The sequence below is a fragment of the Micromys minutus genome, assembly GCF_963924665.1.
Source record: "Micromys minutus genome assembly, chromosome: 4".
In the NCBI taxonomy this organism is placed as follows: Eukaryota; Metazoa; Chordata; class Mammalia; order Rodentia; family Muridae; genus Micromys; species Micromys minutus.
The window spans coordinates 26025607-26042445 of NC_137973.1; the positions used below are offsets into that span (position 1 = coordinate 26025607).

Here is a 16839-nt window from a genome sequence, read left to right on the forward strand (position 1 = left end):
GTGGAGAAACTGAGACCCTGCAGTGGAGGGGTCTTGTCGCTGATTCACTCAGACCCCCAGGTGACGAGGGAGACCTGGGTGTTTTAGGATTTTTGCTGAAGGTGATTTGGGAAAAAATGGTACTTAAGTAAGTGCCAGGCCAGCCGAGAATGGTAGCCTCTGAGGGACCCTTACTTCTGGCCTGGCGATGCTACGTACCCCTAAAGGGCCCCTCCCACTGGTTTCAAACGGAATCAAATCCCGCTCTCTAGGGCCAGGTTCGGCTCCGCAGCAGCAGGCCAAGCCGAACCGGGTCGGACTCGTCCTCTTTCTCAGCCCCCTCCGCAGGGGGCCTCCCTCCCTTTCTAGCAGGTGGCTCCGCAGGACACCAGCTCAACCTGTTGGACCACAATGGGCGGTGCCAGGGGGGCCCTGGCCCTCACCCGGGCTGACCCGGGATCCCCAAGCAGGGGGAGGGGTGGAGTCGGTCCTTCCCTCCCTCTTTCTCCTTCTCCCCCTGACGTGACTCAGCCTCGAGGCCGCTGCTCTGCCCCTCAGCCAGGGGCGGAAAGTGTGAGGCGCCCGGGAGGGCTCAAGCCAAACCAAACAGCCCCCCACCCCAGACATTATCTCACTGGAGAATTAGGGGGGCAACAGGGACCAGTGGCTAGCGTGAGGAGCGCTGGCTCAAGCAATCCGTTCCGGGTTTTCCTATCGTTTCTGTCCCGCTTTCCCCCCGCCCCCCACAACAGCACGCCCTAGGTCAAGTCTGATCTTTGCTCTAGGTTTTCTTAGCGGCGCGGCCGGACTGTTTCTAGTGGGAAGGACTAGGGTTTTCCCCCTTCCTTTTGCTGTCAGGGTCTCGCTGACCAGGGAGGGAATAAGCCGTGCCGAAGCAAGGCAACAGTGCTAGACACCTAAGTGAAGTGCAGGAGGAAACTGCTTTCACGAGAAGGGTCCAAGATCTAGGGAAAGGACTTGGGGGAGGGTAGGAAAGTGGCCCAGGACCCCAGAAGAGCGATGGTCTTGTCGCTAGCTCTTAAGGACTTAGTCGCGAACCGCTTTGCTGTCTCACCCCTGCCTCTGGAATTGAGTCTGGCCAGACACCACCCGGACTTTTCTGCGGCTGGATGGTCACTCTCCAGCCGTCCTGGAAATCTACTGTTAGTTCCTTAGTGGTTGTTTTCCATTCCTTGTTTTTCTTTTTCTTGTGGTACAAATAGTTGCCTTTCATGTTGAGGGAACACCGACTTAAAATTTCTGTCTAACCTACCCCCCCCCCCCAGTTTTGGGTCGTAACTGCCAAACCAGAGACAGAGGCCAAGAAGCACTGGTGGGACCCCGCCCCCTTATTGGGGGTCTGGCGTCTCCCTTCACCCCCATATTAATCCCCTGTACACCTGAGCTGCTACTGGAACTGGAAGGCAAGTGTGGGGTTTGCAGGGGCTTCCTGGTGAGCGTCCCCCATCCTCACATTCAGACTTAAATCTTAAAGGAACTTTCTAGATTCTAGACTTTAATTAATGTACGAGCAAAGTAGGTGAGTAAATACCCCGAGAATGAGGTGTTTGCCCTGAGAAGGATAAAAGCCCCTGGCAAGAAGGACTTTTATACCTAAAGTTGGGGACAGCCAGTGGCGGCCTGGTTTTGAAACTGGCTGGTCCAAGTCCACAGAAGAGTGGCTGTTGAGCAGCTACAAGTTTGCAGACTCCTGGAGGAAGTGTCCTGCTGGAGGCGAGGCTTTCCACGTCAGGGTCCTGAAGTGAGTCTGGGGGCCTGTTTCTGGTGGGGGCGCTGAGCTGAAAGCGGCGTCTCGGTCGGCTCCAGGCGCCCACCTAATCGCTGCTCCCCCGCCCCTTTCCCGCGGCTGCCTCCGCTTCCCTCGAAAAACCCGCCGCCCAGGAAACCGCTGGGGGCGCTCAGACCGCAGCCCCCTCCCTCCCGCCGCCCCCCAGAACCCCTACCGCGACCGCCCAACCCACCTGAAGAGGCGGTGGCTGCCAGGGGTACTCCCTCCCGCCGACTCCCCCCACACCTGCGGGTAGCACTATTTATAACTGCGCGCCTATTCTGGGCCTCTCGGCTGGAGCCCGCTGCAGCGCAGTGCTAATCGCCGCTGGGATCTCTGCGCCCCCCAGGGCCGGGGGAGGTAAATTTAGCTTCAGGAAGCTCCGAGGAACATTTTCCAAAACTCCACGTCCCAGACGGGCAAAACAGAACCCCTCTGCGCTCAGCCTGCTTCCGACTCGCCACTAGGTGGCGCAAGGCTCCTAAACCCCAGGCAGTTAGGGGTTTTAGGTTAGCGGCTCTTCAGAGAGAGGTATGGAGCTGTAGCTACTCATTGGAACGGGTCGATTTTACAATGCTGGGAAAAGACGCTCGAGTCTGAGAGCCTCTGAGAAAAGGGGCCAGAGGCTTCTTTGTATGGATGGGGAAATAACTCATATGTAAACGAAATGCAAATAAGACCATTGTTCCTTGTGCCTAGGGGTGTCTGTGCCCAGGTGTCTGATTGCCAACTTCTCTGTCTGCTGTGAAAATGTGGGACTGTCCCCCTTGGGCCTCGGACTCATTTTACTGTGATTTCTTTCTTACCTCTTTGTGCTCCGCCCCAACTCTGTCTCTCACATTGCACCCGTGGTTCTACTTGGAATGTAACCTACAGAAATTTTGGATAGAAAGTTTTTCTCTTGCTATGATACTTGAAGAGCACTTCTAGCTTGTTGGTCTAGTCTGCGCTTTTCAACCACGAGTCCCCTACCGATTGCGCATGCTAGAGGGCTTCAAGGAGCCCAGGGCGTAGGCAGTAACTCCTCTCTGTCTTGGTATCTTGCTTCTCTACCCACACTATTCCAGGCATGAGCTCCTGAAGCAACAGTTTGAGTGTTCAAGACCTGAGTAGCTTTTTTAGAGAGAGAGCATTGGGTGACAGTGCCACATTTTTCTCTCCTAGAAAAATGGGAAAGTTGTTGGTAAGGAAAACTGTTCTAGTCGGAAGGTATTTAGATGGGACCTTAAATTGACCCAAGGAGCAAATGACAGTGATTTTGGAGCTTTGATGGGAATTAGGTGCAGCTTAGGAGGGATGCCTCTGCCATTAAACTTCCCTCCTTCTTCCTTCCTTTCTTTCTTTCTTTCTTTCTTTCTTTCTTTCCTTCTTTCTTTTCTTTCTTTCTTCTCTCTTTTTTTTCTTTTCTAGACAGAAGTCTTACAATATTGCTCCAGCTCCTGAGTTCAAGCCTCCCAAGTCAGCTTCCAGAACAAAAGGGAAAATAGACGTGTACCAGCCTGGCAAGCCCTGAAAATCTCTCACTGATGTCTGTTCTACTACAGTGATGGCCTTCTGACCTTGGGACCTGTTTATTCAAATTAATGGGGTATAATTCCCTTTAAAGTTATCTTGCCTGCATTTGTTCTGTGTGTGTTGGTGTGCGGGTTTTGTTTGTTGTTTGGTTCTGAGATAAGGTTTCACCACTCACCCATGCCTGCCTACTTTTGAGGTTTACTTTTCCTCTCGGGCACACAGGCACTCAGGTTCGGAGGTCAGAGGACAGCTTGCAGGAGTTGGTTCTCTCTTTCCCTTGTGTGCTTGACAGCAAGCACCTTTATCCACTGAGCCATCTCGCCAACCCTGAAGTGTACTTTTTAAAAAATACTTAAACCAGGTGCTCAGGAGACAGAGACAGGCAATCTTTATGAGTTTGAGGCCAGCCTCATATACATGGTGAGTGGGACAAAGCTACATGTTGAGACTTTTATTTTATTTTATTTTTTAATCTGGGGCTGGAGAGATGGCTCATCGGTTAAGAGCACTGGCTTCTCTTCGGGAGGTCCTGAGTTCAAATCCCAGCAACCACATGGTGGCTCACAGCCATCTGTAATGGGGTCTGATGTCCTCTTCTGAGTGTCTGAAGAAAGCATACTCACGTATTAAAATAAAATTAAAAAAATTATTTTGCTTTTTTGAAACTGGGCTGCTCTTTAGCACAGGCTAGTTCTGAACTTACTGTGTAGCCCTGGCTAGCCCCAAACGGGAGGTAAATCCTCTTGCCTTCACCTCCCAGGTACTGGGTTATAAACATGAGCACCATACCCTGCTTGAAGGAGAGAGCTGTGGGAAGGATCGAAGCATCACACAGTCTAGAAAGTGTTTCCAGACTGTGTGCCATGTCTTCCCCCTGTGAAAGCTTTGTCCACCTGAGGCTCCCCTTGAGCCTTGGGAGTCTTCATTCCTCTCTCCTTCCTCAGCTCCCCACTATCTGTCCCACCAAAGCCGACAGCTCTGGATTCGGCTTTCTCCATCTACCACTCACTTCCCTTTGCCAAACATCCTCTCCTCTAGCAAAAGCCTTTGTGCTCAGACCTCAGACCTCTGCTGCCCAGCTTAATGGGAGTAAGACTTTAAGAAAAAGAAGGTCTTGGGCCTGGGCTCAGTTAGGGAGCAGTGAGAGGCTGCCAGGCAGAGTGCAGACTCAGGAAGAAAGCAAGCCCTGGGTTCAATGGGCAGGTAGGATCTCTACCTGCACCCCAGCATCTTCCTCAGACCTTTTTCCTTTCTGCAGTGCTTTGGGGCAAGAGGGAGGCTCAGAAGCAGCCAGGCAGAGGTTCTGGCCTGCACATTGCAGGTGTTTGTTTAAAGGAGTACTGGCTCGTCCGTATAATCCCAGGACTGGGAAAGCTGAGGCAGGAGGATTGCCACAAATTCAAGGGTGGCTATGATTCCTGACTCAGTGATCAAACCATCGAGCTGGGCATGGTGGCACACCTGCTTAATCCCAGCACTTAGGAGATAGAGGCAGGCAGAGCTTGGTGAGTTCCAGGACAGCCATGGTTACACAGAGAAACTGTCTCAAAAAACCAAAACAAACCAAAAGTCAAACCAAAGAAAGAAAAGGGTGTTTTAGTTACACAACAACAATAACAATGTGTACATTACCTCATGGTTACCTCCAGGGACCTGGGGGCTTGGAGAAACTGCTGCTATTAGAATTTTTGTTGTTTTTTGCTTGTTTCTAGAGTCAGGGTTTCACTCTGGCCCAGGCTGACCTAGAACCTGAAGCAATCTTTTGTCTCAGCCTTCCAAATGCTTGGAACATAGGTATGAGCCACTGCCCAGCATTTTTAGAATTCTTCACTTTAGACGTATGTTGTCATGTGATCCTCCCAGACTCACACCCTGCTGGGGATCTCAGGGCCTTGCACAGCATTCCACTGCTCAACCATATCCCAACATTTTGTCTTCTCTTATTTGAGACAGGTTTCTTATGTACCCAGAGATAGCTTGAAAGTATACAGCCCAGGCTGGTGTACTGGACACACTCCTGGCTCAGCTTCCCGAGTGCCCGGGCCTATAGTATTTCTTTAAAAAGTATTGTTTATTTCTTTTTAGACAGGGGAGCCATCACCACCACCTTCGATAGCCATCAGTCGCACTATTTTTATTTTCCTTTTTCCCTGGAAGGACAAAAATCTTCCTTTTTTCTTTCTGCCTCTTTGACTAATTTTAAGGTTTGATTATCCAATTCATATTCACTGAAGGATATGCTATGTATAGATCAGGATGGTCTCAAAATCTTCCTGCCTCTGCCTCCCAAGTGCTGGAAATAAAGGTGTGGGGTACCGCAAGAACATATAGTATCTGTATGACAACAGAAATGAAGCTGTGGCATAGGGAGTTTAGTAGATGCAAAGCCCTGAGTTCCATTCCCAACACTGAAACTCAACCAACCAACCAACCAACAAACCAGATAACCAAAGACAACAACAAAAACAAAACAAAAAACAGGCCCAGAGAAAAAGGAGTTAACTAAAAAAAAAGGCCAAAGAAGTGCTGGCTCTGAGGGTGGCTCAGAGAACTATATACTACCTCCTGGTGAGTGCTGCGGGTAAGAAAGGCAACAGCTAGGCCATCGTGGCACTGAGAGGGCGCATGAACAAGCCCACGTACACATGCACGGACTGGACTGCTGACGGTGTCTGCCAAAGGGAAAGTCAGGAGGCAGGCCACTCACTGGGACTGTGTCCTGTCACAGGTGTGCTGTGACGGGCCTGATGGAGTGGGATGATCACACAGGTGTTTTCTCTTAGAGCTGAGTCTGAGCTGGGACTCTTCCACAGCTGGGGACCCGCTGAGTACACTTCCCTTCTTCCTTAGGGACAGGGAGCTGCCTAAGTCACAGCTCCTTTTGGGGAAAGGCTAATCCTGGGTCCTCATCCTAAGCATCCCAGGCCTCCCAGAATAGGGCTCCGTCCATTCTGTCCTTCTCTACACAGGCTGGGACGGGCGTGGTTTCTCTGCTTTGCTTTTCTATCCTAGCCCCAGAGTCAGCAAAGCTGGATTTCAGTCTCACAACTCCCGATATCCACCTGTTTTTCTGCTCTCTGGCTCTAACCCCTTTCCAGGCACATCTACCCTCCTTCCCCTTTAAATGCAGAGACTTTTTGGCCTCAAGGTCTGTTTATTATATTTATAGTTGAGTGATTACCAGATATCTTAGGGGCAGTCCATTTCTGGTTCTTCGAGTACATGGGTTGGTAGGCTCACGGTGCCAATTTTGGAGGTATATTAGATCCTGCTGTAGTTTCGTTGGAGTCTTAGCCAGCAAGCCATGCTCGTGAGTACCAGAACTACACCAGAGACAGGAGCAGAGGATAGATGCCCTAGGATGAGGCAGGTCAGATGAGGATGAACAGCTCAAAGCAAGGTTCGTGATGATCCACCCTTCAGTTGTTTGTGGTCCATCCTTGGTGAAGGCCACCTGGCTCCAGGAGTCTTAGGGCTATAGAAAAGATGGGAGAGCTGGGCTGCAGGTTCTACCCCAGAAGCTGCAGCCATACCTCCTGACAGTCTCCCCTCCCCTCCCCACCTGAGTGTCAGGGCAGGAGAGGGTGACAGGTGTTCCCTGCCACCATTAATCCAGCAGTTCCTTGATACACCAGCAACAAAGAAGGATGTAGACGACTTCCTTCAGGGTTTGATACATGACCTCCCACCCTGTGCCCATCTTAATGACAGGCATCTGGAGACCAGTGCCTCGAAGGGCGTCTCTGAGAGAGAAGGGCAGGGCCTGGGTCAGGGGCTGCATTGGTGGCTTCATGTGGACAGCAGCTCAGCAGAAGGGTGTGTGGATGTTGCCTTGGGGACCTTTTATCCATTGTCCCCACCCCTTCAGGCCTCATGACTGAAAACAAAGGCTCTAGGGTCTAGCAAAAGAAGGTTCTGGGCCTCAGAGCAGGCTGAGTCAGCCTTTCAGATGGGGATGGTGGTTAGGAGGGAGGGCCCCATCCTTTATCCTCCATAGCCAGGATATGCTTCCCTTCCAAGCAGGCGGTGCTCTGCCCGGTGGCCGCCTCTCCCGTGGTGGGCTCTGGCTGCGGTGGACATTGAGACTCATCCCTAGCAGCTCCTTTCTAGAATGTTCCACCTTACTCCTGGGCCCCAAGTGAGCACTGCCAATTTAGAGCTGGCAGCCTCCCCTGACCTCGGAGCAGAAATGCACAGCCAGAGTAGCAGGCACCAACAATGGTATGTGAGGTTCCGTTTACTGGCGTGACAGGTTACCCCAGGCCAGCCCCCTCGTCCCCGTCTTGTCCCCAGCTTGTGTGAGATCACATGCGGGAATTCCTTTCCTCGTCCTCATTCTCCAGTAGGTACGCCGGACGGTAGACAGGGTGGCCTCCGGGGCTCAGGCACTTCAGGGCCGGATTCTGCGTTGTGTTTTCCCGACTCCCCAGTGATGTGTACCTGGAGTGTTGAAACAGGAGCATGTGGGTGAGGGGTGAGCCCTCTTTATCCCAGTACCCTATCACCCCAGCCCCTCAGCAACCTTACCCTTTGTCATACAGGATGCAGTATGGGACAAACAGCTGCCTCAGAAATTCCCAGATGTTCCTGTAGGTCCAGTCCTGGGAAATGACATTCAGTCACTCAAACTGTCCTCAGCCATACCAACCACTGCCAGTCCCGGGGATGGGCCCATCCCAAGTACGTTTGTTTCCCTGGCCTTGAGGAAGGCTTGCCATCTGGACCTCTAGTGTACCTTGCTTTATGTGGGCTAAGCAGAGAGCCAGAGAAAATCCTTACCCTCTGCCTGATTTCATTCCCAGGCACCTCCCCCTGTGGTATAAACTCCACACGGATGGCGAGGGAGGGTTGTGTTTAAGTCTAGAGCTTTCTGCCACAGTAGAAGTGTCTAGCCATACGCTGTCTCATACTGCAGGATTTGAAATGTGGCTAGGATAACCTAAGAAGTGAGTTTTTGGGCTGGAGCAATGGCACAGAGGTTAAGAGCACTGATTGCTCTTCCAGAGGAGCCAGGTTCAATTCCTAATACCCACATGGTGACTACAATCACCTGTAACTCTAGTTACTGATTCCCTCTTCTGGCCTTCTCAAGCACTGGGCGTGCACATGGTAGCCAGACACACATGCAAGGAAAACACCCATTCATGTAAAATATTGGCTTAACTTTTGTCTCCCCTTTCTTTCCTTTCTGTTTGTCTTTTCTCTCGCCCTTTTTTCCTAGCAGGGTCTTACAGTGTAGCTCCTGCAGTTCTCACCCTCCTGCCATATCTTCCTTCCCACCTGCTGTCCATGTCCTGCTGAGGTGTGTGCTAGGTGTGTCTTACACATCTGAGGCTGGCCTTGCTCTCACGTAGAGCTGGGGATGGCCTTGAACTTCTGTTCTCCCAAGGCCCAGTGGTCTGTACTCGGAGTTGTGATGCTCAGGCCTGGGCAGGCATGGTGGTAGAGACCGAAACCAAGGCTCTGTGCGTCCAGGGAGGCGCTTCGGCAGCTCAGCTACATCCTGGTGTTATGTGGTACTGAGAATTGAACCTACAGCTTTGTACACTCGCGGCAAGGACTCAACTAAGCCCATCCCTAGCCCTTAGAACAGATCTTTAAGTTTTTATCTAATTAAAATAAATGACATTATGAATCACATGCCATAAATGTTGTCTTCTGAAAGTAAGTAATTCAGGGCTTTTGTCTTCTTCAGACAGGGTTTCACCCATGCTGGGCTGGAACTCACACTCCTCCCACCTCTGCCTCTCAGTGGTTTTAATCATCTGCATTTTTTTTCTTTCTTTCATTTTTTTTTTTTTTTAAATAGAGTCTCATGGCTAGATTGGCCTCAAGCTCACTATGTAGTCAAGGCTTTCCTTGAACCTTAAAAAAAATAAATCCTATTTATTTATTTGTGTTTTGGGGGGAGGCAGGGAATGCGTGATGTCAGAGGGCAAGTTGTGGGAGTCAGGTGTCTTCTGCCATATTGGTCCTGGAGATAAAAGCGAGGTCACCGGGCCTGGCAGCCAGTGCCTTTATTGGCTGAGACATCTTGCCGGCCCTGGCCTTAAACTTCTAATTTTCCCAAAGGCTGAAACTATAGGCATGAGTACATGCTTTTCAGGTGTGCTAAGCAATCACCACACCAAATGAACTACGCCCTCAGCCTGATATTCTGTATTTCAGTTCAATTACAATTTAAGTGTGAACAGATGACGACTATCATGTTGGGTAGCACAGGCCAGGTTTTGTGCACAGTGAAAAGCACGACGCCTGCCACTGAGTTCGTGCTCAGTTTAGTTGGTTAAGAGGATGAATGAACAGCACTGCCTGCCTTGAGAGACTGGGTGCCTTGGCTCTAGCCTCCTCTCAGCGGGCATTGGGGAGGTCCAGGGACCAGGGGACAGTCAATCCTGTCTCATTACCAGCAGCGGGTTGATGCGCATGAATGAAGGCCAGCCAGGGTCCGTGGGACTGAAATGGCTGAGGCTACAGGAGTAGGGGTCCGTCCGTCGAGTGCCCATCAGGACAGCCTCCAGCTGGGGGTGCTTTTCCTGAAGCTCACTCAGGGCCTGCTTCATGTTACCTTCCGCTTCTAACACCTGTAGATTATACCTTAGGGAGGAAGCAAACAGGGTGAGGATCAGAGTAGATTCTACCAAGGCCCTCTGGGAGCCCAGTCCCCTAGTTCCCAATACCTCTTGATGGTGTCCTGCAGAAACTGTTCCAACTCAGGGAAGGGTGAGATGCTACGAATGTACAGGATCTGGAGAGGTTTTGGAACATCAGGAAATTTTCTGGGGAGAGTAAGGATCCACAGACTTACCAATACGGAGAAGAAAATTGCTCCCCAGGGAGCTCAGTCTTTCCTTCAGCCCCGGGACCAGCACCCACACTCTCTCCCTTTTCCTTATCTTTCTATCCCACAAACTCAGACCCACTTCCTGAGAATCTTGCTCTGAGCTCTTAGCCTTTTGTTTTGAGACAGGGTCTTGCTGTGTAGCTCAGGCTATCCTGTAATTCATTACGTATCTGCAAGCCTGGTTTGCCTAATTTATTCTGATCTCAAACCTAAGCATCAGTTCTGTTATTGTAAGGTTAAAAAACACCTCCACAAGGGAAAAAACTGGGTTTCACTGGCTTTTTATGTTGTCCAGGCTCAAGTCATAGCAATCTACCTCTACTGCCTCTGTTGGGGTTTGGCACGTATGTCCCACCACAGCCAGCTGATTTTTTTGTTTTTTTTTTTTTTAAAGGTAGGGCTTTAGGTTTGGAGAGATGGCTCAGCGGCTAAGGGCACTGACTGCTCTTCCAGAGGTTCTGAGTTCAATTCCCAGCAACCACATGCTGGCTCACAACCATCTGTAATGGGATCCGACACCCTCTTCTGGTGTGTCTGAAGACAGCTACAGTGTACTCATATATGTAAAGTAAATAAATATTTTAAAAAAGAGAAAAAGATAGGGCTTTAAAAAGACCCATGACTGATAATGGGATACTAACCCCAGAAAGCTCTGAACACCCCAGAAACAACTCACAGACTGTGGGAAGCTCAACAACAACAACAAAAATATATCTTTTTTAATTAAAATAGAACTGTATCACATCCCCTTTTCCTCCCTACAGCCCTTCCTAGTCTCCTATCCCTCAAATTAATAGCCTCTTCTCCTATATTATTGTTACATATATATGTGTGTATGTATATGTACCCACAAATACTTAATTACAACCTTAAAAAATGTATGGAGGGGGAAAGACATGGGCGGAAGAGTTAGTTCAGTAGTTAAAAGCACTTGTTTCACTTGCAGAAGATGTGGGTTCCGTTCCCAGAATCCACATGGTAACCCACAACCATCTGTACATCCTGACACTAGGATCCAACAACTTCTGACTAACTTACTAGGTGCTTACACATACAAAACGCTCCCTAGGCTAGCCTCCGGCTCCTGAGCTCAGATGAAGCAACCTCACTCCATGACTGCTGGGGCTGTAACCATGCCGGGTTCTACGATTGCCGGTAAAATCTCACTTCCCCAGCTGGACTGCTGACTTCCCTATGGTTGACTACACACCTAGACCTGGGGTCAGACATACGCCAGATGTTCATTAATATGTGTGAATGGTGCTAACCTAGCTGCCTTCCTCCCGACGCCGCCTGTACACCCTGTCTCTGCTCTCAGGGAACGGGAGCTGAAGAGGTTTCAAGCAGGTCTTTCTGAGGCCTTAGCTCCCAGGGGCAGGCTTACCTCTGCACAGCTGCATGGAAGAGGTGCAGGAGCGCGGTGCAGTCCTTGCCTCCATTGAAGCCCACACAGAGCTGGGAGAGGTGGTACTGAGCCAGGGCAGTCTCAATGGTCTGTAAGGCACCTGCTACCTTTTTCCCCAGACAAGACCCTGCCATGCAGGCAGGGAAGAGAACGTCAGCTAGGCATACAAGAACGTCAGCTAGGTATACACGCTGTCCTGTGACCCTTGCTTAAAGAATCACTATTGTCCTGGGATTAAATCCAAACTGTTCCATGCTGTCTGGCATCTTCTGTCTCCCTGCCTGCTCTTCAACCCCACCTCACAAGACCATGTTTTTAGACTTCCCTCTGGGGTAGGGACTGAGGGCTGGGAGTATGGGGTGCTCTGGCTTCCTTACATCCTCTGCAGCTCCACCTGCTTCCTGCCAGTCTCTTTCCATGTTGTTTGCTCTTGCCTACTTCCAGGTGCAACCAAATCATCTCTCAGTGCTCCTCATATGTCCAGAGAACCCTTCTTTCCCCCCACCCCCCAGATCAAAGCTGGTGGAATTCTGGAATCCACTTCAGAACCCCATCTCAGCTATAACCACCAGTTTACCAGCTAACCCGGTTTGTAGAGCATCCCAGTTCTGACAAGCTGTACCAGCCCTGACACCCAGCAAAGCGCTGGCAAAAGGAGGTGTCAGTAGTTATTGGGAGAATGAATAAATCAACAGCAACTCTCTTCGACCTTTGCCTGCTGCTTTGTCTGTGGGAAGCCCTCTGAAAGCATTATTAAACCTAGAGAACTCAGACTCTGGTCCACACTGCTTTCCCCAAGGAGACGCCTACCTGACTCAGCGAGTTTGTATACAGCCTCACTAGCCTTCTCAACAGCATCAGGCAGATAGGGGACCAGTGATCCTTGGGGAAGACGTGCGGTCAGATAGGCCAGACATTCCTCCAAGGGCTCTTTTTCCTCGGAGTCTAGAATCAGCTTCACCTGAAAGTAGTTGCTGCTCCAGTCAGGGTAGGAACCCAGGTTAAGCCTACGCCCAAAGTGGGCCTGAGCCTCAGACAGGATGGGGGCGATAGAGCCCTCTGCCGCAGCCACATACAACTCCTTCAGGTGGAATCGAACAGCTGTGTTTTGGAACAGTCCTTTCAGTCCCTCCAACACTCGTCGAAGCAGCTCAGGAATTCCTGGGAAGAGGTAGACATTTCGGACAGAGACCAGTGGGAATTTGAAGGGGTGGCCAGTTCGGGGATCTGTACCGTAATGCAGGCGGGCAGAGGAGGGCACCATTGACAGCTTCTCCCAACCCTCCCCTCCTAGGGTTTTAATGGCTGCTTGGAGCTCAGGGTGTGGTTTGAGCTCCTCCCCAAAAGCCTGTGCCACTGCCTCAAAGGTCACATCGTCATGAGTGGGGCCAATGCCCCCTGCGGTGAGGACGTGAGTGAAGCGCCCGGAGAAGGAGGTGACCTCAGATGCAATGGTGGCTACGTCATCGGGTACAACGGAGACTCGGCAAACCTGGACCCCCAGGGAGCGCAGCGTCCGGCAAAGAAAGTAAGTATTGGTATCTTGCGTGTGTCCCTAGGGATTGGAGGAAGGATGAGACTGTCAGCGCTGGGGAATGAAGGGCAGATGTAGCTACATCTGTCTAGTGAAGGGGTACTGGGCTTTGTGTGTGAGGGTGGGGCTGCCAGGGAGCCTGAGACGGATTAAGAATTCGAAAACCCATTTGAATGTAGAGAAGAGGGGATGGATTCTCCTTGGGGCTACCTGGCTATCCATTCATCCTGACTTCGCTTGGACTTCCAGATTTCAGTCAGCTCTGCACTTTTGATCTTGACTTGATGTAAATTAATTCAGTCATTAATTCTGTGTGGATCTTTGGACTTGGTCACCAACCCCCAACAGTTTCGGTTTCAGTCCCTGGCTTCAGGTCCATATTGGGCGTCCTCACCACACCCCTGGTTCTTGGGCTCAGTGGCATCTCAGACACAGTCATGGTCAGTTGGGCCTTTCATTTTTGTTAACTCCACTTCTAAAAACTCTCCCCATCTTCTCTCCTCCACATTCTCACTTCGGGGTTGATGCTGACAACTTCCTGGCCAGCCTCCAGCCCCCCACCTCCAGCCCCCAGCGACCCACACTCGAGGCCTCACTCTTGTTCCACCATGCTCTGCTCCCTGCCTTCTAAGTAACCTTTTTAATGTGTCACTGTGTTCACCAAATCACTTCTGTGCCCAGAAACATGCTGTCTGCAATTGCATACAGAATAAAGTTCAAGTTCTTTTGCAATCATTAAAGCTGGCTGGCTACACTGTGTGCCCTGCCTTCTTTCCTAGCCTTAACTTCTCTCTCTCTCTCTCTCTACAGAGAGATGAATAGTTAAAAAGAGTTTGTGCTGGACCCTGTCTAAAAATAACACAAATAAAAAGTTTATGTTCTGGAGCTGAAGAGATGGCTTAGTAGCTAAGAGTGCTTACTGCTTTCCCAGGGGACCCAAGCTTGCTTACCAGACTGGTTGGGCAGCTCATAACAGCCTTAAGCCCCAATCCTGAGCTTCTGGCCTCTGTGGGTACTCACTCCCCCACCCAAACACACATACAGATATATAAACATAAAATTAAAATCTCTAATCCTGACATGGTGGCACACATCTTTAATCCCAGCACTCCAGAGGCAGAGGCAATGGCACATGAGTCTCTGTGAGTTCAAGGGCAGCCTTGTTAACATTAAAAAAAAAAAAAAAAAAGAGTTCTAAGCCAGCCAGGGATACCCAGTCAGACCCTGTCTCAGAAAAAAAGTTTGTGCTCTGGAGTAAGGAAGAATTGGGTTAGAATTCCATCTCTACCACTATTTTCATTTTTATTTATTTTGAGACAGGGTTTCCTTGTGTAGCCCTGGTTGTTCTGGAACCAGCTGTGTAGACCTAGCTGGCCTCAAACTCACAAAGATCCACTTGCCTCTGCCTCCCGAGTGCTGGAAGTAAAGGCATGTGCCACCTTGCTCCCAGGACTTTGCAGGCTTGTGACCTTGGGTAAGTTTCTTTGAGGCTGTTTCATAATCTATAGAGATCTGTAATAAAAACCCCACTTCATGGAATTGGAGTATGTAAGGCCACATGTGATGTTGTAAGTGTAGACCAGCCTCTGGTAGACACTAAAAAAGATCAGGGTAACTACTACTGTTACAAACCTATGCTTGTCACATCCTCACACCAGGGTCATTCAGAATAGAGTCCTTTCTTCTAGTACCTTCCTTCTAGCTCACCTATCCAGCCTGCTGAGCTCCTTGAATAACTTCCAAACATGTGGGATACGCATCACACACACCTTTGCTTCCTCCACTTGCTGTGCCTCCTGTAACTGTTGTGTGGCCACTCTGCCCCCAATCATATATATTTTGTGGCAAGTTGTAGGAAAGATACTACCCACATTTCAACAGAAAAACTCAACCGGAGGCTCAATTTTTCCTCCAATATGTTAGAATTCACTCCAGGGTCCTACTTTGGCAAGAAAGGGCCACTCACTCTGGTTTCCCTCCTTTCACCGGAAAGAGCCCAGAGCAATAGAATGCCACACTCTTTCCCTCTTCCATCCCAGACACACCTTAAGGATCTCATCTCCAACGATAATGATGCCTGCTGTCACGCTGCGTCCTGGGGGCAGTTCAGAGGCCCTAGATGCCATGGTCCTGCTCTCTCTGCTTTTTTGCAAGGCTTTCCAGTAGCCACTCAGAACCCCAAATTGGGGCCGTAAGTACTGAGAGACCGCCAGGTCTACAAGTTGCTGAAGGCCATAACCTGAGTACACGGTCCGGGGTTGAGGGAACCTGGAAGAGCCAGAAAGAACAATGAAGACAGGAGTGTACTTTCTTCCTTTTAGAGAAAGGAAGGCTTAATTTTCTTTAGTCACCTTTACTCGGGACTCTTTAACGTATTCTTAAGGCACAGGTTCCTAAAAGCGTCTCGATTCCTATTCTTTTAAAAGTGCCATGTTCTCCCAAGACCTACCACTTTGGATATTTCCGTCTGCTGTGCAGGTCTGAAATTTGCTCTGTCTTGGGTATCTGCACCTTTAAATGTCTCTTCTCTTCGGATCATCTGTCCCTTTAAATGTCTAACTTATTCTGGACCTTAGGGTCCCTTTAAATGCATTTCTTTCCTCCCTCCGCCACTGACCAGGACTCAACCTACTTCTGCACCTTTTCTATCCCAAAATCTGTTTTTCTCACCAGGCTTCAGATCACTGATCTCGTATCATCCCACCTCTATATTGCCCCCTTCACAGGGTCATTCGCTCTTTCCTTTCCGCATGTCCTAGGACAGCTTCCGTACTCAAAGTCCCGCCTTAAAACCTTCAGCTGGTTGGTTGTTCTGGCTGTCGCTCACTCTTGCCAATAGTCCTATTGGTCTAGTTGGCAATCGCTCATGCGCTTCATATGGGCGCTAAAGGAAATGCTAAGTTCTTATTGGCAACACCCCGTAGTTATCACGGCCCGGAAATAAAACCAGGGGCCTGGCTTTAACCCATGAAAGGCGGGACTTAAAGAGTTGGTACCAGAAAGGGAAATATTGGGAGGTGCTTTCAGGACTGCTGGGTGGCACTTTGTAGTACTAGAAGAAAATGAAGGTCTGATTCTCATTCAAATATTAAAAACCAGTTAAGACAGAGCCCTAGTATGTAGCCCTGCAAGTAACTTGTTTATACAGATCAGCCTGGTCTCGAACTGCTTGGGGAATGGTGGGATTCAAGGCGCGTGTTACTACTTTGTTGCATCCACGTTTCTTTTGTCTCTCCAGATGCAGTTTCTCTGTGTAATGTAGGTTGGCTTTACTGGAATTCGCTCTGTAGACCTGGCCTATTAACTCCGCCTTCCACGTTCTGGGAGTTAAAGGTGTACACCATCCCCGCCCAGCTTTGCCTGTTAAATCTGAAGGATCAAGGTGGGTTCCAAGAGACCTTCCCAAGAATGGGCAGCCCAAGATGGTGCGCCAAGCTGGGGTTCTATTTTGTAGCAAAAAGGTGACGACGATGCTTATTAGCAATGGGGTGTGAGCTTCAGGGCGTGGAACCTTCGTTTGTTTCTAATATAAATGGAACGACCAAAGCCTCTTTGATATTAAAAATTAAAAACCCTTTCCTGCCCCACCTGTCTCCAGAAGAACATCACTTTTCAATGATGGGTCCCTGCAGAGAGGGGGTAAGTAGAAGTACCTTGTATTCACTTTGGGTACCTGTAATATCCTATTGCATTCCTATTTCAGTGCCCCTACACCCCTGCTTTGCTTAATCATCTGGGGTTTTAAAAAAAATTTTTTTTTTTTTTACTATTAT

The 16839-nt window shown here is 49.8% G+C and overlaps 2 protein-coding genes and 1 long non-coding RNA gene across 4 annotated transcripts in view; 1 reads left to right on the plus strand and 2 right to left on the minus strand.

Annotated features, from left to right (window-relative positions):
- The window catches only part of LOC308419694, a 15166-nt gene extending 2208 nt beyond the window's left edge, over nucleotides 1-12958 (plus strand). Inside the window, exons 2-3 of the long non-coding RNA XR_013974997.1 lie at nucleotides 3179-3356; nucleotides 12827-12958. This is a non-coding gene — a long non-coding RNA (uncharacterized lncRNA). The remainder of the gene's footprint in view (nucleotides 1-3178; nucleotides 3357-12826) is intronic.
- Nucleotides 6418-7082, minus strand: LENEP (lens epithelial protein). Its single transcript, XM_080915460.1, has 2 exons — nucleotides 6846-7082; nucleotides 6418-6758 (listed from the first exon to the last, which is right to left on the minus strand). Exon 1 carries the CDS (start codon nucleotides 7074-7076, stop codon nucleotides 6891-6893), a length of 186 nt encoding a protein of 61 aa, XP_080771586.1. The 5' UTR covers nucleotides 7077-7082; the 3' UTR covers nucleotides 6418-6758; nucleotides 6846-6890.
- FLAD1 (flavin adenine dinucleotide synthetase 1) lies at nucleotides 7568-15833 on the minus strand. Of its 2 annotated transcripts, none has more exons than XM_080915440.1 (8): nucleotides 15737-15833; nucleotides 15112-15334; nucleotides 12343-13087; nucleotides 11512-11659; nucleotides 9964-10062; nucleotides 9691-9880; nucleotides 7811-7884; nucleotides 7568-7723 (listed from the first exon to the last, which is right to left on the minus strand). In XM_080915440.1, the coding sequence occupies exons 2-8, from the start codon at nucleotides 15190-15192 to the stop codon at nucleotides 7588-7590; spliced, it is 1473 nt and encodes a 490-aa protein (XP_080771566.1). In that variant the 5' UTR covers nucleotides 15193-15334; nucleotides 15737-15833; the 3' UTR covers nucleotides 7568-7587. The 2 variants fall into 2 exon arrangements, with proteins under 2 accessions (XP_080771566.1, XP_080771567.1); XM_080915441.1 differs by lacking the exon at nucleotides 15737-15833 and adding an exon at nucleotides 15418-15522.
- Between the last annotated feature and the right edge of the window lie 1006 nt (nucleotides 15834-16839).

What these genes read in the sequence shown, in the direction of transcription:
- LENEP (XM_080915460.1), bottom strand. Translation starts at nt 7,076, where the DNA reads ATGAAGCCACCAATGCAGCCCCTGACCCAGGCCCTGCCCTTCTCTCTC.
- FLAD1 (XM_080915440.1), bottom strand. Translation starts at nt 15,192, where the DNA reads ATGGCATCTAGGGCCTCTGAACTGCCCCCAGGACGCAGCGTGACAGCA. An exon ending in TTGGAGATGAGATCCTTAAG is followed by an intron (nt 13,088 to 15,111) that starts GTGTGTCTGGGA and finishes TCCAATCCCTAG; the next exon opens with GGACACACGCAAGATACCAA. An exon ending in CTGCAGGACACCATCAAGAG is followed by an intron (nt 9,881 to 9,963) that starts GTATTGGGAACT and finishes TTCCTCCCTAAG; the next exon opens with GTATAATCTACAGGTGTTAG.